Source organism: Cavia porcellus, unplaced genomic scaffold (genome assembly GCF_034190915.1).
Source record: "Cavia porcellus strain 051 isolate PalLab524CR breed Dunkin Hartley unplaced genomic scaffold, mCavPor4.1 scaffold_11, whole genome shotgun sequence".
In the NCBI taxonomy this organism is placed as follows: Eukaryota; Metazoa; Chordata; class Mammalia; order Rodentia; family Caviidae; genus Cavia; species Cavia porcellus.
In genome coordinates this window covers 20,496,566-20,522,683 of record NW_026947494.1, presented here as the reverse complement: position 1 = coordinate 20,522,683, position 26,118 = coordinate 20,496,566, and the positions used below count along the sequence as shown (strand labels likewise).

The 26,118-nt window shown below is 32.4% G+C and overlaps 1 protein-coding gene across 1 annotated transcript in view; it reads left to right on the top strand.

Moving 5' to 3' along the window:
* Positions 1–26,118, top strand: part of Cdh10 (cadherin 10) — a 161,223-nt gene that overhangs the window by 120,408 nt on the left and 14,697 nt on the right. The window contains exons 6-8 of the mRNA XM_063258018.1: positions 14,860–15,047; positions 16,601–16,854; positions 22,048–22,184. Of these exons, the coding sequence (XP_063114088.1) occupies positions 14,860–15,047; positions 16,601–16,854; positions 22,048–22,184 (579 nt within the window). The remainder of the gene's footprint in view (positions 1–14,859; positions 15,048–16,600; positions 16,855–22,047; positions 22,185–26,118) is intronic.

Here is a 26,118-nt window from a genome sequence, read left to right as displayed (position 1 = left end):
ACTTGGCTTTAGTTTTTGAAGAAACATGGCATGATAGGATAACACTAAAACTCATGAAGGAAACTGGTACCTAAGACTCTAGTTTAAAAATACAGACTTTGTTATGGTTTGTGTTTGGATGCACCCCCCCATCATGCAATCATGGAGGCCACTGAGTGAATGATTGGTTCGTTGTCTAGCACTCAGACTGGCAGTGTGAATGCTGCACCCACCCAAGGATGCAGCTATAAGAGAAGGAATGCAGAATGCTTTTTCCCTTTTGCCCTACTGCTCTTGTCACTTGTGGCTACCATGAATAGCTGCTTCATAGCCACGCCACCCTGCCATGAAGCCAGCTGAGTAAGGACTGAAGTCTCCAAAAACTGTAAGCTAAATAACCTTTTCCTTTCTTCATTTTGGGTAACAGGTATTTTGTCTTAACAATGAGAGAAAGTTTACCAAGGTGGACTTGATCCATGAATAGCTGTAATCACTCTCATATAGTTCAAAATCAGCGCAGCTTTCAATCATATAGTTCAAAATCAGCACAGCTTTCAATCACAGTTAACACAGACACAAGGACAGTTTGTTTTCGCACTCTCCCTAGTAATGGGTACAGACTCCTAGAACACCAGCCTCCATAGAAGTTGTTCTCATCATCCGTTTGTTTATTCAACACCAAGTCACAGGCATTTTAAAAGTAAAATTTAGTCTGACAAATCAGGGACCAGTAATGTGTAAGTTTCTGTAATGTCAGCTCTCTGAGATTTTATGAGGGAGAAATGATTTGTAAACTGCAAACAAAAGATCATTCTCTACATGGTTGAGAGACTTTGTATTTGCTTGTGGGCTGTGATCTATATAATCAATATCAATTTAATGAGAACTTGGTATGGTATCAGCAACCACCTCTGAGCCAACTGCACTCAAATGAGTGAATTTATTGCTGACTACTATATGTTTCCTCATGAATACATGAGAATATTTTAAAAATTAGTTTTCTTTCCAGTTGGCTTAATATTAGTTTTGAAAATTTGGGAAAATTTTTCCCATTTATAGGAAAGTTTATTAAGATAAATTATATATTAGGGAGATCTTTGAGAATAAAAATAAAATTTGCGTGACTTCTATTTCTATTTCAATGCCATCTGTATTTTACATCAAATTATCTGTAGAGATCAAAAAAATCTTTAACCAATTCAGAAGCAATAGTACACGATTCCAGAATCATTCAGACTATGAAGATCATTTTGTACCTATATATGATTATTTATTTATCTTATTTTATCTAGAAGGTAGACTAGGCAAATCTCTTGAAGACATAAGTATAGGCAAAGACTTTATGAACAAAGCCCTGATTGCACAGGAAATACTACAAAGAATCAACAGATTTTCTGAGACTTGAAATATAGAACAGTCTTTGACTTCTAATACTATGCCATTCAAATATGTAAATATAGATTATATGTTTTGTTCCAAATAAAAACACAATGACTGTAAAATGTAATAAAAATAGAAATGGTTATAGCATATATTGAATAAATTGAATATATTGAATACATTGAATATATTGAGTAGAACAAAATAAAATAACTTAATCATCACAATATCTTAACAAAGTGTATATTATAATTCTATATATAGAATCATCACAATATCATCACAATCATCACAATATCTTAAAGAAGTATATATTGTACTTCTCTTTATTAATCAATACTTTTGTGTTTTTTCTGCTTTCCTTGTTTTATTAGTATATACCTGCAGTACCTACTGGTTACATTTCTCCTGGTGAGTTGGTACTTGTATGTAACACATTTTAGTTCTTTTTTCATTCTCTTCTTCCATCCCCCACCCTCATCTTTGGTCCCCTTCCCTTTGGTGAAGGATCTGGCTCCCTATTCCCTGTTGCCCATATTTCATTTGCAGTTAGGATTTCTCATATAAGAAAAACCATTTAGCATTATGGCCTCAAAGCGCATTCATTTTCCTACAAATGACCCCAATTCATAAGACTAGATTTAAAATATAAAAGGAAGTTTAGGAATCAGGTAATTTGGTTCTCAATTCTATGCTTTTAAGCACCATATTGGGAAGGAATTTGGTATAAAAAATTTTATTTTTGTTAGAATATCCATCTTTATTTAATCCCATGATTTATTACTCATACTTGGATCATGGTCACAGCGCTAACTTTAAACAGGGCAAACTGAGTTCTTAAAATGCCTCTGTGCTGACATACAGATAGACAATCAGATCTTTATTGGTTGGTACTTCTGTGATTGTAGGACCAAACATCACTGACCTTTTTCCTTTGATCTTTATACTACTTGGAAAGATAAATAATTTTGCACTAGACAAGGTCTTTCAAGGAATTTCTTTTTTTTCTTTTTTTTTATAATATACATAAGGACTTAAGACACGTACAGTCAGTGAGCTTTGAGACTACAATAATCCCTGCCTGGTACAATAGGGACTCGATTTAATAAGTGCTGATTTTCACTTTGTAAATAGAGTCAACCTCTCCTCTCCAGGAATCCCAAGGTAATGTAGGCCCCAGGCTGATCTGCATATTTTAAAGCTATCAAGCTCTTTTCAACTAGAGCAACTGTCAGGTATGTCTCAAGGAAGTTGCTTCAGTTTGAGAAAGAAGGAAACGAAATTAAAATGATTCATTTTCCTTTTTTATTATCTAGGAAAATTAATATATTTGTATTTAAAACTCTTCCATACACAAATTGCCTAGAATCGATGTGATTTTTACTTTGACCACTAAGATATCTCCAGAAATCTACAGGAAGTTTCCTCATGATCCTAATGCCTTTAGTTTTTTAACAATTACAAAGAAACGATGCTACTAAAGCATTGTTTATTGTTTTATTTTGTAAATAGTGAATAAACGCCATTCTGTGCTAAATCTACAGTGGAAAATTATAATAAATTGTTATAATCTTACTGATAAGAAATTTATAGGATACATTCACAAGTAATTTGCATTTGGTTAGAGTATACAGAAACTTTTTCTTATACATACACAGAAATATGTGTATTTTACTTTTCAGCTTGTCAGTTTATCTTACACTTATTGTCTTCTTGCTGGTTTGTATGAATATATATTTGTATCTGTATTCATATATTGTATTTGTAGATGTACAAATACACTGCATTATGCATAAAATAAGTAAATATACCTATTGGGTCTGTATTTTAAAATATACAAACATGTAAGTACTGATTAATGAGATAAGATACTTCAGTATTTTCAAATAAATCCTAAATTATAAAATAATAAACTTTTAAAGATGTAAGTGGACAAGGAAAGAGAAAATTCTTTAAAATCTTTTCTAAATACACAAAGTTTCTCTTGCAGAAAATAAGGAAAATGCAGTGGAAGTCTATTTTTGTTAAAGAAAACAGAATGAACAAAGTTAATATTCAAACAAAAGTATAATTTTGCATGGTTGGCCCCAGGGATCAAAAGAAAAATTGTGAAAACTGAAAACAGAAATATAGATACCATTAGCATCATGAAAAGATCTGGATATAAAGATAATACACAGTACATGATTACCTAAGGGCTTTTTGTTCAGACTATCAGGAATAGTCTTTTATTTGGACTGATCTTAGGTAGGAAGGGCATGAATTAATGACAGTCTGAATTAATGCTGAGGAGAAGAGAGATTTGGGATTATGTTATATTCAAGTTATGTTATCTATAGGATTTTATAACTAAATCAATTAAAAGATTTAGAAGATAAAAGCTAAAATATCAATAAAAAACATACTTTAAAGCAATCTACTGGAGAGTTTGCTTAAAGAGAGTTTTCAATTTTAACATTTTGAATTGAGACAGATACCTCAAAAGTAGTGCATTGTAAAAGCAGTAGTAGTTAGTGAAATATGACAGTCTGAGACACACGCTGTGATATATAAGTGAACATTAACATTTAAGGTCTCAGTGAAATGTTTAGGGTGATAGAACCTATGAAAACATGGTTTTGCACATGTAATACAAAATGCTCCAAAGAATAACAAGTAATTTCAGTGGAAATTTGACCAAATCCCTTTGCCTTTTGTATAGTGAGATTCAAAGTCCCTATATACTGTGGTATTATAAAGAATGAATTTGGACAATACCCCTGGGTAGGCAGAGATATATAAATATAGGTTAACAAAATAGCTACGGAAGTATGTTTAGATCTACGTAGACAGTTACATTTTTTAGCACACTTCAATTTTAAGACATTCTAAAGGGACTACATAGTACAACACTGTAATATATTCATGTATGACTAATACATATTTTATGTTTACCTCCTCCAACTTGTGTACCTTTTTATGTCTCCTCAAACTGCAGTTTTGTGTATCTATTGATAGCAAGTATCTTGAAGACAATTTCAGTGAAAGCAACCTGATAGATTCTGTAGACTCTAGGGATCAATGACAGCTTATCTAAAAGCTCTGTCATCTCTATCACGTTGCTTGCCTCAGTAGCAAAAACAGGAAACTAACATATCTAGCAGAATCCCTTTTTGCTCTAATTTAACTTAAGTGCCGAAAGCTAAGTCAGTGATCACGTCTCAAGTGCTCACAAATTTAGGTTTCTTTCTTTCCTCTGGTGAACATCTTCAATTTCCAAAGTCTTAGTAGTTTGTCAGTCTCTAGTGTGACTTTCAACTCTCCTGTTTCTCCTAAATGCCCATTTAGCATTGCATAATTTCCTTAACTACTCTGCAGTTGCCTCCAAGGAGCTTTATCTTGTTTTTAATTTCTTCCTGTTAAGCTCATTAAAAAACATCTTTTAAACATTATACAATGGAATGGTTTATAAACGTGCATAATTGTGTCGTTTTTCTTAAAGCAAAGTATTGTTTGAGGTTATTATGCAGCACAGAGATGTTTCAATAAGATTACGCACAAAGCAAATAAAAAAAATTAAACTAATGTTAAATTATTTTGTTGATTCACATATGGGGTGTTTTTTATCTCAACTCTGGAAAAATAGAGTTCTTATGTAAATGTGAATGCAAAACAAGGACAGGGAACAAAGGAAAAAGACAAACTATATCTGTTTGAACCTCATTGTTTTTTATCAACAAAATAAAAGAGGAACTATTTGCTGCTAAGCTCAAATCCTGGCAGTAAGCAGTTTCTTCTGGTTCCTCTCTTCCTCTGTTTCTGGATTGTCTTTTTGTTGAGGCTGTTCTCAGGAAAGTCACCTTGTTACATCTCTTGCTTTTGCTGTGTTTTTTTATGTTTCTTCCAAAACCTTATACTGAACTATATTTTTTTTTATAATTCCAGAGCACAAATCTGCAGTGTTTTTAATATTCTAGTGCAAAAGCACTATTGATCAAATGTAAAGTAGAACAAGTGACCTGGAATATCAATCTTAAATACTAAAAAACCAGAAATGCTTCAAAATTGTTTGAAATTATTAATAATGACAATGTGTTACATGAAGTTGTCAGTAACAGTCTGAAAGTGCACTTACTTAAATAGATATATATTTTTCTCAATTCTTAGGAAATTTTCTTTAATATTGTCTCCTAGATTTTTCCTTTCTTGGTACAGCTTTCTGTATTGAGAAACAGAAATGGCAATTACTTGTCTTTTCACATTCATACCTTAGTGCTTAAGCAGATAACCAAACCAAAAGCATACTCACCAGGAAGAAATATTTATCTGCCCTAAACATTAAAGGAGAAGCAGATGATTCAATCTGACACCTGGGAATGAATTTAAAACAACTATAAATTAGAATTGATAGGAAAGCATACCACATAATTAAAGCTCCATCAACTGTGAGATAAAAAATAAGGAGCATGCAAATAGATGTCTTTTAGGAGAAATTAAACTTAAGATGGGTGACAGGTGCTCCACTGCCTCTGTCAGTGTGTGCATAATAATTTTTGCCCCCTTTCCAGTTCTCCACTGCTTCTTACTCTATATGGTAAACACCCTTAGCTGGAGAACAGTCTGACTCTCAATTAAAGCAATTTCCATTTGCTTGACAAACTGAGAGGCTTCTATGAAACATGAAAAACTGGGAAATTAATGACAAAGTGTCAACAAATCATTTCCATGTATTTAAGACATAAAAATGTACTTTTTAATATTGAATGACCCAATCTTCCTTATCCCAAAATAATCTTTAAGTATAAATGTATTTCCAATATGCAGGTAATGCATGGAAGATTAATGTTTTGAATGAATTAGCAACTGAAATTGACATATAATAAATATAGGTATGATAGGTGTTTTTGTGTGCATACACAAATATTTATCCTTATATGAAGTCTCTTGGATTACTGGCCAGAAAAATAAAATTTGTATTAATTTGAATAAAGTTTTCAAAATTAATCATGGTGATTCAGAAAGGTTTAAATCATACCTTCATGGATGATTTTGGAAAAATATATAAACTCACAATCTTATCCATATATATTAATGTACCATAATGTTACTAAAGAGGAAATCCTTAATGTGGTCATATTTAAACGTTATAAAATTTGCCTCATTACTAATGTGAGCCAATGCACCAAAATTACTTACTAGTGCAAGTCTGAAGGCATACTAAAAATTAATACAAATAACCTGAATCTGATATAAATGAAATATAACTTCTAATAAATATTGTTACTGCACAATTCAAGAATTGAAATGATGTATAGGTTTCTATATTTGACCCGAGCTAATATGGCAACTACAGACTTTCAGAATCTGACGTATCTAAGAATACAGAGTAAGCATTCTCAGGAAGTTCAAGCTAAATATACAAAGCAAGAGAACAAGTTCCCAGACATGGTACCGTGAAATCTCTGTGCCTGTAAAATTAATTGAAAAAAGGAGCATTTTATTGTTGATTTCATTCTCTCATACTCCTAATATATTGCAGTGTGGCATATTTTTGATTACTGAAACCTAGTCATCTCTAAAATAAGAAAGTTTTAAAATTCAGTTTTGAAAATGTTTTCATTATAGTTTGCAATATATTTGTTATGTATATGTATAGTTTTTTTTTTGGTCATAGCACTAATCCTCAAGGAAACAAACTTTAAACTAAACTGTTTGCTATTTACTGAACTATTTTATATGCTGTGTGTGCACCTGATTTCATGACTGATCCTATAACATTCACTTCAATTTGGCAGATCAAAGCTTCACTTTCAGAGACCTCAATACTTGGTGTCCCAACATATGTTGATTCATCTCCACAGTCATGAATATATATATTAAAAATTGTGTCAAACTATAATTTTCTGAGTTATATTATTACTGAATCATATATATGTTAGAATCACTTGTAGTTTTAAGCATAAAAACAGCTCACAATTTTTATGTCTGCCTTATATTGAGATAAGTGAGTATTTACTGATAACATTTATCTATATGCATGGTTTTCACATGGCTTCTTTGTCTATTTGCATACTTTTGGCATTTGGATCCATTTCATTTTCAAAACAATACATATTTTAAAATTTTAATAATACATGTTTGCAGCGCATAATTTTACATATCTTGTTTTGAATTAATACATATACATACCCATCTTTATTTTTCATCCTGCTTTGTTTCTTACATTTCTCCCCTTCTCTTCCATTCACCTCATCATCTTTTTTTCTATACATTTTAAAATTATGTAATATTTATATTCCTTTTTTGGAGTCGGTACAGACAAAGCAATAATTTTATGTGAAATTTCTGTAATTGTATCTTGGTAAACTTCAGCTATTTTAATATTTAGCTTAACAGACCTCTCACAATTTTTTTTGGTAGTTGAGTAGTATTCCACACACACATATATATATATATATCTTCATTCTTATTAAGAATAATTCTTATTCCCAATTCTTATTATGCAATATATGACTTTATTTGGAAATAGGATGTTTATAGAGAAAGTTGAGTTAAAGTAACCACATCAAAGTATATATTCCATGATGTCTTATCAAAGGGAATAATTAGAATTATGGCAGAGGCTTAGATATGCACAGAAGGAATGTGAGCACACAATTGGAAGTCAAAAATAATGGGAGTAATGTACCTATAGACCAAAGCACACAAAAGATTTCTACCAAACTTCAGAACCTAGAAGAGTCAAGAAAGGATTCTTTCAAGAGGTTATAGAGAGCATGACCATGCTAGACTGGTTTTCAGAACATTTCTATTATAATATATCCCCTACTTATTTTTTTTCACAGCAATCCTAGAAAACTAATACAAGTAATTGTGAAGTCATTGTGCAAAAATATCAGAATGCAGCTTTGCATAGTAGTTTCTTTCATAACTCATACATGATATTATTAGACTTAATTTTGTGTAAAAATATGTATAACATCATCACCTTAATTTGCATTTGCCCAGTTAAGATTCAAAGTACTCCGTTCTACTTATCTTGTTTGTTTACCCTACTGCAAATAGTTTTCTATTCAGAACTTAATTTTGCTACTATATTAAGTATGGAATGATTTGTTAGCATTTTATGGTTTATGAATTATCTTGTGTTTTAGAAATCCTTTCATAACCGATGATCATTAACATACTGATCTGTATGTTGGTAATATTTACATATGTGTATATGTGGTTAGAATTATGGATAGCTAAACAAAGACAGCTTTAAACTAAAATTTTGTCTTTGTAAATCTGTTTATGTCATATGTATATATGTACACATACATATATGTATAAATATATACATGTGTTGTGTATAAATATTGATATGTAAATATTATTCACACAGATTTATGTGTCTCCAGAGAGCCATTGACATACTGATCTATATCTTTATGGTGTGGACCCTATCATTTTCATTTGTTTATGACTTTATCAGACAAGCACTTATAACTATATTTTCCTTAGAATGTAATATATTTTGCAGACTTATTAATGTTCCTTATATTTGTAAAAGGCTCTTGAAAGAGAAAGATATGAGAGCCAGTCAAGAAGGGCCTTCCCAGGAAGCATGAGTGGGGTAGAATTCTTTTACCTTCATAGTTTCTCCCTGAAGCAATTATAAACTGTCTGATCCTACCCTCCATATGCCCTGGATGCCAGACCATCATCCCTCTTCTGCAGAAGTTATAGCTGTCTGTATCTGTAAACATAAAGGTAGAGCAGGTAATTTGAGTCCACACTATGAATCTAAGCTGTCAAGGGTGGCCGCTCTCGAGTTGCCCTTACACTTAGCACAAAGCTCTTGAGAGGTGTGCTATAGGAGACATTGTTTGCTGCTTGAGTAACCACTCTGTGGATTACCTGGACTTGCTTCAAGAGCCCATAACAATAAAGAACACTTTTATGAAGATGGAAAATGTTTTCAGGCCAAAGTAGGCTTTGATTGTCCACTTTTTTAATATTTTCCTTTCTTTTCGTTTTGTATTGTATTATTTTACTTTGTATGTATAGTTCATCTTATAACACAGCTAATTGCTTTTCAGTTAAATATTGTGTTAAATTATCTAGCTTACATTATCAGAAAGCAAGTCTGAGTCAGTTTGTTATGATCAATGTAATTACCATTTTCTTTCATTGATCAAATTTCCAAATACTGTCTAATCAGGCTTATTTGTAACTTTTTAAATGACCGTATTAATCTCTGATATCACAGCTTCTATCTCAGGAAAAGATATCTCAATCTCCATCTTTGAATCCTTAGACTTAGAAACTATAATTCTCCAAGAAGATGCATTTCATATAAGTAGAAAATAATGATGTTAATGATCGGTGTTTGGTCAGGACTGTGTCATATCAATGCCATAAATTTCTAGATGTTTTTTAGCAGCAAAAGTTTAAACAAACCTGAGAAACCATTTGCAAATATGAAATAATAAAATAGACAGATGTATTCAGTTTTAATGTTAGCTTTCCTGTTTGAGTAATCTTATTTTTATTAGTATATAAGATTTTTCTTAATATGAAATGTCTTATATTAATATTATAAGTAATGGTATTCAAAATTTCTCTGACACTAACATGCTAAAAAGGAATAACATAGTTATTTAAATTCTATGTTAAAACAGAAAATCATATTTCTTATTTAAAATACAAATAGGTAACTTTCTCATGCATCTCATATATTTACATATTTGAAGCAAACATTTCCCTTTTTGATTCAGAAATATTATGCTATAATTAAAAAGTATTTTTTATTCAGTAGATGAAATCAAAACCACTTGGGAAACCTGATCAATTTTTGGTGTTAGGGAACATTGCAGATGAATCTAAAATGTCTTGGGATAACAGGAATTTAGGAAACATGTCAAAGAATGAAGAAACATAACTCAAAGACACCAAAGTCAAACACAAAGATCACTCACTGCCCAAATCTCAAAAAATCTGAATGTATAAATAACCATATTTCTGGATTATAGTGTGTAGAATATCATAAATGATAGTGAAGTATATAGTAATATTAATAAATAGTAAAATAACTTTTAAAATTGTAAAGAATGATTTTTCCTTACCAGAAATTCAAACATAAATGTGTATTGCAATCCAGATAATATCAAATCATGCTCCTAAAACTTCAAAGTACTTTACTGCAAGCAAGATCACTGATTAATAAACCTAATTGTATATTTTCGAGCAGAAACAAGGTATGTGATAAAACTCAAAGCATTTGTCGCAAGAAAAAGAAACAAAAATATAGTAATTTAGCAATGAGAAAACTGACTGAAATGCATTAAGCTAATAAATTTTTTTCAGTTATAAGACAGAATTGACATCCCACATCCCTGATAAAATATGATGCACTCAGAGCATATCACTTCTGTGATATCTTCCAGAAAGATATATAAACTTAATCCAATCATGAGAAAATATTAGGCATACACTCCTTGGAACATTCAAAGTATAATTTAGGTAGTTGCATTGGTCACCTTTTCCGTGCTGGAACAATTTAATGGAAGAACGATTTGTGTTCACTCATAGTTTCAGAGGGTGCAGTCCAAGGTTAGTGGGCTCCATTGGTTGTAGGCTTGTGCAGTGATGGTAACATAATGCAAAATAATGATGGAGGAGTATAACATTGAAAAGCTGATCACTTCATATCAGTCAGGAAGCAGAAAATAGGGGAAGAGCCAGAGAGAGGGAGAGGAGAGAAGAGGAGTGGAGAGGAGTGGAGAGGAGAAGACAAGAGAAGGAGAGAGAGAGACAGAGACAGAGACAGAGACAGAGAAACAGAGAGAGAGAGAGAGAGAGAGAGAGAGAGAGAGAGAGAGAGAGAGAGAAACAGAGAGAGAGAGAGCGAGAGAGAGAGAAGATGAGGAGGTTGGGACTGGTTATACCCTTCAATGGCACACTCCCAATGACCTGCTTTTTACAATTGGACCCCATCTTCTAATAGACCATTCATCTTTGATTAATCCATTGATGAAATTGACATCATAATGATTCAATCAGCTCTCTACATTTCAAATCTGAATATTGCTGCACTGAGAATCATGTTCTCAAGACAAGTGTCTTCGGGTAACAATATGTCTGTATACCTTATATGGTGCCTAGAAGTTGTAAAGACATACCAGTCAACTTACCCATCCTATTTACATGTATTATGGTAAATATTGCATACAGTTATAATTTTTGTTCAGGTTAACTGATCTTTGATGGAAAGATATTTGCATGACTGCATTGCCTATATGTTCTGGATTTAAAAGTAGTAATGAGTATGAAAATTTTACCAGTGATGTGATGTATAGTACTTGAAAAATAAAATAAAACATTTAAACATATGACTTTAATAATGAAGTATTTTATTAGTACAGTGATGTCATTTTTTCTATTTTATAAAGGTAATTTTTCCTATAGTGTAATGAATATTTTAAGGTAATGATTCTAGGAGATTTACTTTTTTTTAAACAAATGATATTTCAGTAAGAAGGCTAGATGGTGTCCTATAATAGAAGAATGATGATATAGATTTATATTAAAAGAAACAAGAACATGCAACCACACAGAATTGCATGAGGACATCTTTCGAAAGAAGGGGAAATCTTTTACATGCAAGTAAGTGAACCGTGATGGCAAAACTTTAAGGAAACAAATGACCCTGGAAAATATTAATGAAGAAAGCAAGGAGTAAGCTAAGTTATTGATATCCAGCCAATGGATGTTTTATTTTACCTTAAGTGAACTAGGAGCAGTTAAAAGTTAAAACTGTCAAGAATAGGATAAGTGTTTTCAAATGGAGCTACATGGATCTAATTTGGACTGAAAATAAATACTAATAAATACCAAAGGAGTTAGTAGATTACTGAGGAAGCTTATATTCAATATCAAATATCCAAATAATTTATCCAATATCCAAATAATTATATAGTAGCTACCATACTCATTTGGACCCTATAGGGAACAAAAAGGCGAAAAACTACAAAAAGCCTATTTGTTTTGTGTTCTCTTGGTTCACACAAATAAGTAAGTAAATAGCATAATGCTTAGCATTGGCAAGTAGTGGGAAGTGTGACTGAGCGTGCTATCTTGATTAACTTTTTCACATCAAATACAAGGCAGAGTTTCTGTGGACCTCACAGTTGAGCAGACGCCTGAAGGAAGTGAGCAGAGGAATCAATGCAATAGAAAGGAGCCATCAGGATGCTCTGGGAGGCCTGAGGGGAGATGGCAAAGCCCAGAGTGTATGAGAAGAAAGATACAGTAAGACAGAAGCCAGGGTAGAAGTTAAGAGGTTTCTCCAGTAATGCGATGGAAAACTGAGCCAGAGAAAAAAGGTAGAAAAGTACAGGATGACACTAGAATGTGAGAGGAGCTGAATTTTATTGACATCTGCTAGGAACTTTGTTCTAAAATCAAGTAGAAGCACATGCCTCTTCATTGTATTAGTGACTCTAGTGCTGCCACAAAGCCCCATCGACCCATGATCTGAACAACAGAAACTGATTTTATCAGTTATCCAGGTTAGAATTAAGAAACCACGTAGCCAGCAAGTTTATTTCTTCTGAGGTCCTTCTCCTTGGTATGGCATAGCTGCTGAACACTCAGCACATAGCAATATCATTTTGTCAACGTGCAAACTGCATTATAATTATATGAGAGTAACAGAAAATAATTTCATGCACAAAAAGGCCATGAGGAACATGCATAGATTGAAGAAAGCAATTAAATTTTGATCAGAAAAATGGAATAGTCCAGGTTGAAGCAAATATTTCATGGATGTGACGAAAGGTAAAATATGTTTGCTAAGATATACCTAGACACTATCATGACTACCTAAGAGTTCTGGACATTATCACGTATATTAAGAAGAATTACTTAAGGTTTATGAGCAAGAAAGTACTATAATCAGAAGTGTGCTTACACTCAATTAATCTGTCAGAACTATATACTTTATGACCAAATGCTAAAGCATAAATCTCATTAGTAGTAGAGGTTATTCATGCTGGAAGCACATCTAGGTACAAGGGCTTAGATAAATTCTTTTTGTGCACGGAATGAAGAAGAATTTGTCAGAATTTAGTGTTTTTATTCTGACACTATGACAGGTATCTATATTTTTCCTAGAGACTATCTTGATTCTTTCTGTCATAAATAGCAATATGGTTCCTACATATTTTGGCTGAGTTCTTAAGATTTTGTTATGTACTTCTCTGCAGCTAAAATGAGTATAAAATTTAAATAACTAAATATAACAGAGTAGGGAGTATTAAATTAAAATGCTACCTGTGTATCTGTGGTTGATTGATAACTGGTGGTCAACTCGTAATACCGGCTGAACTCAATCAGCTTGGTGCCCACCTGACAATTATTGTCAAGACAAAAAAGAGAACTGGAGAGGAAGGGGTAGTGCTGTTGGTTCTCCATGGTGGTGTTGGTTCTTCTGTTGCTGTTGGTTCTCCTGAGGAGCTTGTCAGACTTCTTTCCTGATACAAACTTGGCTGTTCTGATTGTCAGAGGAGCACTGAGAATGTCTGCTCTTCACTTTTGGGAAGCTCTGGTATTTACTTTAATGCTTCCTGGCTCCAGAGGTGAAGATGATGTACTGTTCAGTCTCCAGGAGAAGCTTTTATCATGCTGGATATGATATGAACTCAGGTGTTACCATCATCAGAGCAACTCAGGACCCCATTGTCACCGAGGACGGCTGTGGTACTTTTCAGAGGAGCCCTGGTCCTCACTTTGAGCATTGCTTCCTGGCTCCAGTGCTGAACCCTCAACCTACCAGAACAGAGCTTTCCTCCTGACTCTGTAACTTCCACCACTGACCTTGGATCCTTCCCAGGGCAGATCCATGAAACAGATTTGCATGAGTCATTTTTGTGGGCTCTAGGCCTTTAGTTGGACTTGTGGGAGGCATTGCTGTGGGCTCTAGGTCTTCAGCTGAACTCATGCAGGATATTGACATAGGATTCAAGCACTCTGGCTAGATTCCCTAGGTCTTATGGGGTGGAAAGATTTCCTGTGCTTCCTTTGTTTTTGACTCCTTGGGTAACTATTATAACATAATTCTGAAAATTCTGTGTCCTGTATGTAATTGCTTTCCTTGTAATCGCTAGCTACCACGATATCCTGTGGTTGTTTATGATTGATATGTGTGTAATATCAGCACATCTGTGTACAGGTTGAATTCCAATGAGATCTGTAAAAATTATAATAGAAATCAAGTTCACTTTTAGAACTAGAATTTGTAATACTATTAGAGATTGATACATATTATTCATATTAATATGCACAGACCAAAGCCCTCAAAGTTTCTACTTTTTCTGCTCCAAGTCTTTAATTATAAGCATAGTAGATACGTTCTACATTTATATAAACATTTAAAAGAGTTTAAAATTCATAACAACCTCTTAAACATAGCTTTTTAGATATTCTGTTTACAGATGTCTTCAGTCACCTTTCTTCTATTTTTCCCTTTATTTCTTATAGACACTATCCATCTTCGTGTTCTAGAATCCTCCCCTGTTGGCACAGCTGTTGGAAGTGTAAAAGCAACTGATGCGGACACTGGGAAAAATGCGGAAGTAGAATACCGAATTATTGATGGCGATGGAACTGAGATGTTTGACATTATAACCGAGAAGGACACACAGGAAGGCATCATAACTGTTAAAAAGGTGCACAGCTTCTGCATTAAAAAAGTGTCTATATGCCTAGAGAATAAAGATTTTATTATACACTTGGTACTCATGTAGTATACATTAAAAGAAATATTACCAGGGATAAAGCTCAGTGCACAGTACCTGCCCGGTAAGGGCAAGGTCCTAAGTTCAATTCCCAGTACAAAGAAAAAAAAATTTTTTTAATTTAAAAATAAGGAAATATCACCATATGTTTAAATGTAATTTATAGTATAAACAAGTAAGAAGGATATGAAACCAAAAGGTTCTTTAAACCTGTTGACTACATTTTTCTATTGATTTAAATGTGAAAAGAAGTTTTTATAAAATTTTAAATTTAATATATGTATAATTATATTTCTGAGGATATTAATAAAAACCCACCATAATAACACTGTGTTCTTTAAAAATAGCTAATAGCTAATAATGGCAATATATCATCACAGTTGGAGGCATAGAAAGGAGAATGCTGCCCAGATGTATGAAGCAATAATTAGAGTTTCTAATAAAAAGAGACAGAATGAATTGGGACATAATTTAATTGTTCACATTCTCCCTCTGCTATATAAATTAAGCTTTTCTACTAACATATGTTCAGTGGTGCAATTTAAAGGCAACTAGTCCCTTTTAAGTGTAGAGTCCATGTCATTATTTCAAGAAAAATAGAAGCCACATTGAAATTTAGGTCCTAAAGAAATACCATGCACCCACTGACCAATCAGGTATTGGACAATAATCGAACTATCTCTAACTATTTTTTCAAAGCACAAGGTAAAGACAGATACTAACCTGAAGCAGCTCTTATTTTTTGTGACCGGCAGATAGCTTTAATGGAAACAGAATATAGAGCTTCTCAGCCAGATTGATTAAGTTTCCATTAACGATGTTTATCACTGATAATAAAACATATCTTTAAGAGTGTGAAATGAAAGACTTGATTTTATACTTCTGACAACCAAGTTATAAACAGTTTTAAAGTTCTTTTGTTGTACTAAAATATCAAACTATCAAATCTCTATGGATTGTGTCTTTTCCCATATAAAACTTCTTTTTTATCAGCGTTTCAATTAAGGTTTCAAATTTTATGTTATTTTCAAAATTTTTTAAAGCTTACACCATACCATAAGCCAAACCCATATGGGATAAATTTTAAATAACTGACAATTTAAAGAATGACTGAATTTTTGCTTAGAAAAAAATTCACGATATCCAATACAGCAACACACAAAAGATAAGATTCAATCCACCAGAACACTTTTTGTAGTGTCACCACATTATGAGATAATCTCATAATATTATCTGAATTTTTCTAAAAAATAAAATTTCATTCCCTATGTTCTAAAGTATTATATGTTGAATACATAAGCCTGTAAAAAACTGAACCTAGATAATATTTAAAAATAGGTTATTATCTGTATTACTTTTTCTTATTTTAATTAATGAACAATTTGGTAGAACTTTACTGGGATTTTACAAACCATATTGCAACTTTGAGTGACATAGTACACAATTTCTTTCACTCTAAATTGATGACTTATTTCTTCATATAGCCACTTGACTATGAGAGTCGAAGACTTTACACCTTAAAGGTTGAAGCAGAAAACACCCATGTGGATCCTCGTTTTTATTACCTCGGGCCATTCAAAGACACCACAATTGTGAAAATCTCTATAGAAGATGTAGATGAGCCCCCTGTTTTTAGCAGATCCTCCTATCTGTTTGAGATTCATGAAGACATTGAAGTAGGCACCATCATAGGCACTGTAATGGCGAGGGACCCAGATTCTACCTCCAGCCCTATCAGGTAATTATGCTGCTTCGAGATGAAAAGGAGGGAACTGAATTACACAGAGACAGTGAAATTTTATTTAAGGCATTTTAAGCGTGTAATGCACGAAAACGTACAGGAGTTACTTGCTGAAGAAAAAAAAAAAAAAAAAAAATATATATATACATATATATATATATATAAATTTCTATATGTATAGAGCAATTCAATTTCTGTATATGATATAAATGTATGGAAAAATATAAATATATTTGCATATATATTTTATATATGGCACAACTTAAGGTAGATTGTCTCTACTTTGGGGCAGGTCTGAACAAAGTTTATAATTTTCTCACTCTTATCATATCCTTTAGGCTAATATCTGCTTGGTGTCATCTATTTTTGTCCTTAAAAATATTTGTTGTTCTCATCCCTGGGACAGAGTAAGGATATTTTGTTGGTGGTACATTTACAGTGTAGCCAAATCATATATTTGTGTTCATCAACCTATGTGAATTTACGTGAATTTATGTGAATTTACGTGAAGTCAAAAAGATTTCTAACAATTTGAAGCTGCAACTGCAATACTGCAGTGTGTTATATTATGATTTTAAAAATTACTCGCATTCCAGTTATCAAACTCAGGAAGAAAGTTTTCCCCTTGTTTTTATTTTTTAGCTACTTGGGAAAATTCTGCATTTCTAGATAAACAGTCATTTCAACGGTTGTTGTTTTTCTTTCATATGGCAACTTAAAAGCATATGAGATTTGAAAAGCACATTTTAAAATGAGTAAGATTTAAGTTTTCATTATCGTTTGCACTAATACATCTGTGTTCAGTATTCAGCATAAACATGAATGTTTAATCTGTTAGTCCACCATGCTTTTGAATAGCATTTGTCTCCCTAATTTCAGCAGGCTGATTTCGCTTCTATGTAATCCTGTGAAATATCAGTTCAAATGTTCATTATGCAATTTCTGAGTTTATTCATAGTTTCATGCAGATACTTAATGTATAGAACCTTAAATTTTATGTGTCACGGAACTCTAGTTGGAGTAATTTTTAAAATCTTGTAGATCATGCCAATTTTCAATAAAGTCATACTATACTTTATAATATATGAAAATATATACATAACCCATGTAGTTTTCCATAAGTATATATTTTCATATTTATAAACAGAATCACAGCAGAAGAAAAGTACATATATAATCACAAAATACTCCTGTCTGCCAGCAGAAGTTACCCATAAATGTCTTTCTAATCCTTTTATCTTCTTCTCAATTGCTTTATCCCTTGCATTTGTTCTTTTGAGAGTTCTAAATTACCAATATACATGTTTAAAATTTCCCATTAAATAGTCACCATGCATTTTCTTGGCAGACATTCTAACTTGTTTCTGCAAGTTGTATTCTGGATTCTTCATTTCATGATGAATATTACAAATTATATGTAATATTTTAAAGAAATAAATTTAGGACAAGTAGTAATAAGTCAGAAAATTAATATATATTTAAAGCAAATATACCATAAAATGAAATACATTTTACCTCGTCATATAAATTGATAATATGTGAAAATTCATCTATGATTATTTAAAAATAACAAATTTTGTAATGAGGATACAATTCTAAGGACCAGCAAGAATTCTACATATAATTATTGCAGCAGAATTGAGAGCTGTAGTGCTTATGAACGACAGTATATGCTCCCAGATTTGTGGTATACTTTACTTTGTACAAATAATGTAGAAAACGGAACAAATATTTTTGGATAATATTGTTTTGATAGAACATGCACATCTATAATATATATTCATTATATAGCCAAATAAATTAAATATATCATATGTGTATTTGTGTGTATATACACACAAGTATACATTCTGTTCTGTATATCTGGAGCTTTTGCATCCTCCAGTTCAGCCAACAGCAAGGTAGATTTTGGGAAAAGATACTGTGCTTCTAGAAAGCATATGTACATTTTTTTCTTGTCATTAATCCTTGGAAAGCACAGTATATTTGCAATTTATATGACATTTACATCATGTTAGATATTATAATCAATGTAGAGATGATTTAAAGTTTATGGGAAATACAAAATATTTTATGCAAAAGTAATGATCCATTTATATAAGAAACTTGAATATCTGCATATTTTGTATACACTAAGGCCTCGGAACAAATTTCCAGTGAATACCACAGGACAATCACTTAAATTCAAAATAAAGTAAAATAAAATACAATAGCTTTGGTAGTGCATTGCATCTATCAACAGATCATACTGGCTGTATTATAAAGTGTATGACATATCCCAGGTACTAAGGCAATACCAAAGGTATTACTTAAATTATGTATCATAGAAATTATTTTTAAATGAAAATAAGTTAATGCATAATTTGCTAAAAGATAATTAGAAAATATTTTGTGAACAATGTTTGAGAAAAGAACTATTATCTTAATGATAGTATAACATAACCCTCAAAATGTTGTCTTCTTTATACTGATCTATGACCCGTAAGAAAGAACAACATAAAACAGATTTGGAAAGTCATTGATGTGATTTATAAGAGGCAATATATTAATTTACATATTGCAAACTTACGCAGTATTTCTTTTTATTTAATATAATTGATTATAATTTACAAGTAAAATCATATATATTTAAAGTGCAAGTGAAATGATTAAAGTCAACCTAACTGACATCCATCACCCTACATACTTACAACAGTTCAGTTTCCCGCATTTAGAAATAACATGTCAGAAAATACTCACAAACAAAAGGAAAAATCCTAGGGACTAATTTAAGCAGTGAAGTTCACATCAATCTAGACAATTTCATATATCTATAAATAATGCATTATTTTAAAAAAAATTGGCAGTGCCACAAATATGCTTTGTAACTTGTAGCCTCACTTAATGGAGTGCAATACATACTTTTCACCTCAATATATTCATTTAGACTTTAGTTTTGTGCATGGTTATAGGGATGGATCTAGTTTTAGTCTTCAGCATGTGGAGAGCCAATTTTTCCAACATCATTTATTAAAGAGGCTATCCTTCTTCCAGTGAACATGTGTAGCCCCTTTGTCAAATATCAGGTGGCTGAGTGTCTTTGCAGCTGTGCTTGCATCTTCTAATCTGTTCCATTGAACCTCCTCTCTATTTCTTTGCCACTACCATGCCCTATTATCACTGTAGCTATGTAGTATAGTTTCAAGTCAGGAATTGAGATGCCTCCTACCTTGCCTTTGTTGCCCAGAATTGCCTTTACTATTCTAGGTTTCTTCTATTTCCAAATGAATTTTAAGAGTGTTTTCTCTAGATCTATGAGATATGTTAATGGTATTTTGATTGGAATCTTTAAAACAGTTTTGGAAGTATGGACATTTTGACAATGTTGGTTCTTCCTAACCAAGAGCGAGGAATATCTTTCCATTTTCTAATATCCTCTTCAATCTCCTTTTTTAGTGTAACATAATTTTCAGCATATAGGTCTTTTACATTCTTAGTTAGGTTGATTCCCAAGTACTTCATTTTTTTAGATGCTATTCTGAAGGCAGTATTTCCATAATTTCTCTGTTGGTGAGTTTTTTGTTTGTGTACAAGAATGCTATTGATTTTTGAGTGTTGACTTTGTATCCAGCTACACTGCTGAATTTGTTTATTACCTCTAGTAGTCTTTTAATTGAGTTTTTTTTTGTCTTCTATATAGAGTATCATGTCATCTTCAAATAGTGATAATTTAACTTCTTCCTTTCCTATATTCCTTTTATTTCTCTCTCTTCTCTAATTGCTCTGGCTAGTGATTCCAGAACTATATTGAATAGGAGTGGTAATAGTGTAAATCCTTGTCCTATTCCTGGTTTTAAAGTGAAAGCTTTCACTTTTTGTCCATTTAGTATAGTGTTGGCTATTAGTTTGTCATAGATGGCCTTTATAAGATTGAGGTAGACACTGTGTATTCCGAATTTCTTAAGGGTTTTTATCATTAAAATGTGTTGCACTTTATTGAAAGTTTTTTCTGCATCTATTGAGATGACCATGTAGTTTTTGTTTTGGCTCTGTTGATGTTCACCTCAATATATTTATGTCAACATCTTTGTGTTATAATTTGTATAGAAATAAGGGGACTTGCCAATATATAATTCATTAATTTTTTCAATTAAAGAATATTTGTAAATCATCATATCATATATTTACATGTTCTCAAGGATTTCTCTTTCTTTTTGGAGAAATATTCACCATGAGAATTAAATTCTCTGAGCTCCTTTGACAATATGGTAGTGTATCTATTCTAGTTGTAGGTTTGGTATTTTGCATATTTTAATTTCAGTGTTAAGATTGTGATGAATTAAATTTCAAATACAGTGTGACAAATAGAGATGGGTGATATATTGTGTTTTAGTTTGAGTGGGGACAAGACTAGAAAAAAGAAAGGAAAAGTAATGTTTAAGCTTTGAGAAACAGACTAATTTTATCAACTTGAGATGAAATTTCTGACTTATTCCAGATAAAGGGATAATAATAATTTGATATATTTGTGAATGGTATATTATGTATTTTAACAAAGATAACCTAGTTGTATCAACCCTATTGCTAAACTTGGTGTTATGCATCAGAATGATATATAGCAAAATGCCTGCAATTAATTTGCAGCACAGATATTGAAATATACATGGAATTTATTTGATCCTGATGTATGCAGTTTTTTCAGATATAAACTATTTTTACTAGATTTCTTCATAAAACATACACATTTTGTAATGTTACAGGTCATTAAAAGGCTGAAACTAAGTGGATATAAACTGTGAATCACCCAAATAATGCCCTGTTAGTTTGATAAAATTAAATTTGTTGCCAGTTTTCTCCTTGCAACAATTGAGCATTTGTGGTTGATTTTTTGCAATAAATCTTTGTAGTAATTCATGGTGTCTTTTAATCACCAAAGTCAGTTGATAATGTAATCATACATGATGCATGCTATATTGGGCCAAATATATCAGTTAGTGATATATATATTTCACTTTGGAAGACCAGCATTTCAGTGAAAAATGGATTGACAACTTTATAGCATGTGAATGGATGCCCATGATAAACTGATAAAACATTACTTTTAGGTTAGTATTTTCTGTAATCATTAGCAACATATATATCTACATTTTAATGTTTTCTTTTGTAAACCATCAATAATGTTGTCATGTGTTTTTTCCCCTGTATGCTCAGATTTTCTTTGGATCGCCATACTGACCTTGACAGAATATTTAACATACACTCTGGAAATGGATCACTTTATACATCAAAACCACTTGACCGAGAATTATCTCAATGGCATAATCTTACTGTTATAGCTGCTGAAATCAGTAAGATGTGTTTTATGTCTGGAATATATGTATATATATATGAATGTTTTCAGTTTATGTTTATTTTCATTTATTTTTACATTTATAGGCTCTTTTCATGTTAAAATAGTTTCAATGCTTATAAAACTTTTAATTTAAAATTCTAAAGGCTTTCTCAAAAATCTGTTTTTTTTTTTTTTTTCCTTTTTGCTATTTACTGTACTAAGAGATAACTAGACATATGGGATGGGAAACAAAATATTACATCTACTGGCATAATTTTCACTTGGCTTGAAAATTACAATGACATTAACAGAGATTAACAAGAGAAAGGAGGACAAATTTATTTAAATTTTATGTAAAAGGGGATGCTTCTAAAAAATGAAAACCCCAAAATGTGGCAAACAAAAATATGTTTATACTAGTGTAAACAAAGAGAGGCAATACTAGACAAATAACTAAAGATGTCAGTTTGAACAGAATTTAATTGTCTCTGTTGCCTGCCTGGGTATTAAAAATAGTACCCTTTCCGTGGCGTATCCCCTGTGTTCAGGAAGAAAAGAAAGAGAATCAGAATCGGAATCAGAATGCCTGTCTACCACCTGCTTTTTTGCTTTTTAAAAATATCTTTAGTTTAAAATAACCCTTATGACAAAATAGAGTATTTTAGTGCATTATATTCTGCCACCTTTCGGTATCTGTAAATCTATAATGTTACATAATAAAAATGAGCTAAAAATGCAGCTAAAATATTTATATTTGAGGGCACATAAAACAGGTTAAGTGTGTGTCATGGATACTGTGGATAAAAATCTATGTTAATTGTTGCATGAAATTGTATCACTAAATGGTAAACATGTAAGCATTTATTATTTTTCTTCACAGATGAGAAAATCCAAGTATGTATCCATAATAGTAGTTAACAGTAAGCATTGTGTGTCAGGAATCATTCTTAAAATTTAAAATTAAGTTTCCTGTTGTTGATATTTTTATTAACCTCATTCAAGTGAAGTGTACTTAAGTCCTCAGGAATATTATTAGCTCGCTCAAATCGTAATGAAATGCTAAATTAGGAATTGAAACCATTTATTCCATTTTTAGATCCAGTTTTTAATTGTACATGTGATATATGAAATTTTATCCAATAGCAGGCTGTCTCAGCCAGGGTTCACATCCACATTTTTCTTAAATGGTAAAAGGTCTTGGTCACACAGGATGGTCTCTATCGTGTGTGGAGTCCACTATCAAAGTAAAATATCTAATGGTTTGTTAAAAATAAAAATCATTAAGAAATTCAAAATGGCAACAGCCAAAATTCAAATTGAAAGTGGTTCTTATAATGCCTGAGGTCTGGACCAGAGGTAACATCACAGGTCCGTGCTCATGCAAATCTGTTGGAGGTTTCTCATCACATTCTGGGGTGAGCATGAGATACCGCTACTTTAAATGTTTTTAAATGAAGGCTCCATTTGGGAATGAGTCATGGTGAAAAATTAAGCTTTTATCTTCCAGATCTGAAATGCTAAGCTAATCCTTAAACAAATATGAAGATCAACTATTTGAAGTAATTATTCTGGTTTTTGGAAGGCAAGCATCAAGGCGGAATCATCAGTCTCAGAATGTCAAGGAGTCTGGGCAAACCAGAAGCAACCTATTCAGGACACAGACTAAAATAATAGATCTTTAACCAGTGTGACTGAAAGGCTAAACAACCCCCAAATATCTAGTTTGATCAGAGATAAAAATGGTCATGCCTTTTAAAGCTAAGGAATGTTTTTGGTTTTGTTTTTAACATTTTTGTCTTTATGGAAATGTGTTCTTTCTGAATCTGAATCCGTAGTCCCATATTTGGTTGAGTACAACACCACCCAAAAATCTGCCATTCCACAATCAGAGTAGTTTTCTGTGCTCAATTTGAGACCCTTCTTCAAGGCCAGTGAGCTTGGAATTGCATTTTCCGTTTCAGATACTTTGAGAAATTTAACTTCTAAGCTAGTTGAAGTAATTATGAGTCTGTGAGAAGCTAAGTCAATTACATCTTTTCAGGAACTAAATCTGGTTTTTGCCCTTAAATGAAATCAATCTGTGAAGCAACTGCCAGAAATGTCTACCTTCTGAACCCCAAGCAGTCAGGGTTCCATTATACTGTTCTGGGTAATACAAGAGAAGAGTAGATAAGGAACTTGTTTTTACTAGACTTTACACACTACAATTATGGTAGGTTTGTCACAAGCCAAACCCTGAGCAGGACATAAATGTGCTTCTTACGAATGGGTTTTTGGTCCCTGCCTCTAACAGTTTAATTCTAGATGCCAAAGTATGTCGTAATCAGTGTCTGGTACAAGTGATTATTTGATGTGTTATGTTGCATTCATGGAAAAATTCTCTTTTGCTAAGAAATATTTTTCAACACCGCAGGGAGGAGGATTAATCTAAAATTAAGGCCACAATTGTGACTTAATAATAAACTTATGATTTTAGAACACATTTGTTGGAAAAGTCAGCACCTGCCTTTTCTACATCTGAAAACTAACTTCTGATTTTTACAATCCATTCTGAGGACGGTAAAGCAAATCCTATGACAGAAGGATTCTATTGTCTATGCCTAGTTCTTTATTAGTAAAAATTCTTGTCCTTCACTTGTAGGAAATTTCCGTTTTTTGAAAGCCTTTGGTTTCTAGAGAATGATTTAAGTTCTTTGCTCTTGGGAGGCATAGAGGAGCCTGTGACATGAAGGAATGGCCTTCCTTCAGGGCATACATTTTTAGATCCTTTATAGCAGATGCACTTTTTGTCATAGTACAATTTCTTTGAAGGCCTTTGAGGTGGACTCAGGTGGTAAATATATGCCTGCTGCTATTCAGCATGATTCTTCTTTGGAATGCTTTATAGCTTTATTTATACATAAGCTGCAGCATCTGTCAGCATAAAAAGATTGGTGTGAGCACTGTTTGTTCAATAGGTGACTCCAGGCCTGAAGCTTTTACAAAGCACATTCATCCTCGTAGATTTAGCTTGATTTTAAGAGCCTTGAATTATTAGAAGAGGCTGGAGAATCTCCACGTTGTGCTATGGAAAGGTTTAACAATGCAGTCGGTTAGGTATGAGGCTTTTCTCTCTTGTTTTCAGCTGCATGGAAAGAAATTGAATTGCTGCCAATGAGATTTATTTTTACATCAAAACTTTATATTGGAAATAGTTCACTTATGTTCACTAAAATAAATACAGGAGGAGATAAAAATTTTCTTTAGACAGTACTTAAAATCCTGGATATTCTCACACTCTTCTCCATAACATCAAATATCCAGGTATTTACATGTGAATATTATGTTTCTTGGTACTAGCAAATAACTTAGCAGTCATGCACTGGAAAGATGTAAATGGTGTAAGCTTGACGAAGTCCCATTGTTGGACTTGGGAATCAAAGCAACTCAGTTGGACTCCAGGACCTGCGCTGTTTGCCTCAGCAGAACCACACCGGATACAGTGCGGGACCTTAGTAGCATGCATTAGGGCAGAAGTAACACTGAAGAGGAAGGTGAAAAAGGACACGCATTTTAAATTTCTTTTCAAAGCTGCACTTGGTGGCACACGCCTATAATCTTAGCACTTGGGAGGCGGAGGCAGGAGGACCACTGTGGGTTGGAGGCCAGTTTGAATTACATAATGAGACCTTGTCTCAAAAAAATTCTTTTTGAAAAGATTGGAGGAATGTGAATATAGTTTAAGTGAACTTATAGCTCTGTCATCTTTCCTTGTAACACTTAAGCCTTGCAAATGTGCCTGCTAAAATACCGGTTCTTATACATGGTTTAAATATTTCATTATCCATTTCATTATTCTATATTATTATAGTGCAGTTACATAAAAAGAGATGCTCTAAGCTGTAACATGCATACTATTTGTATATGTTAACTTTTTTAAAAAAGTTATTTGAATTTATTTAGATAAATTT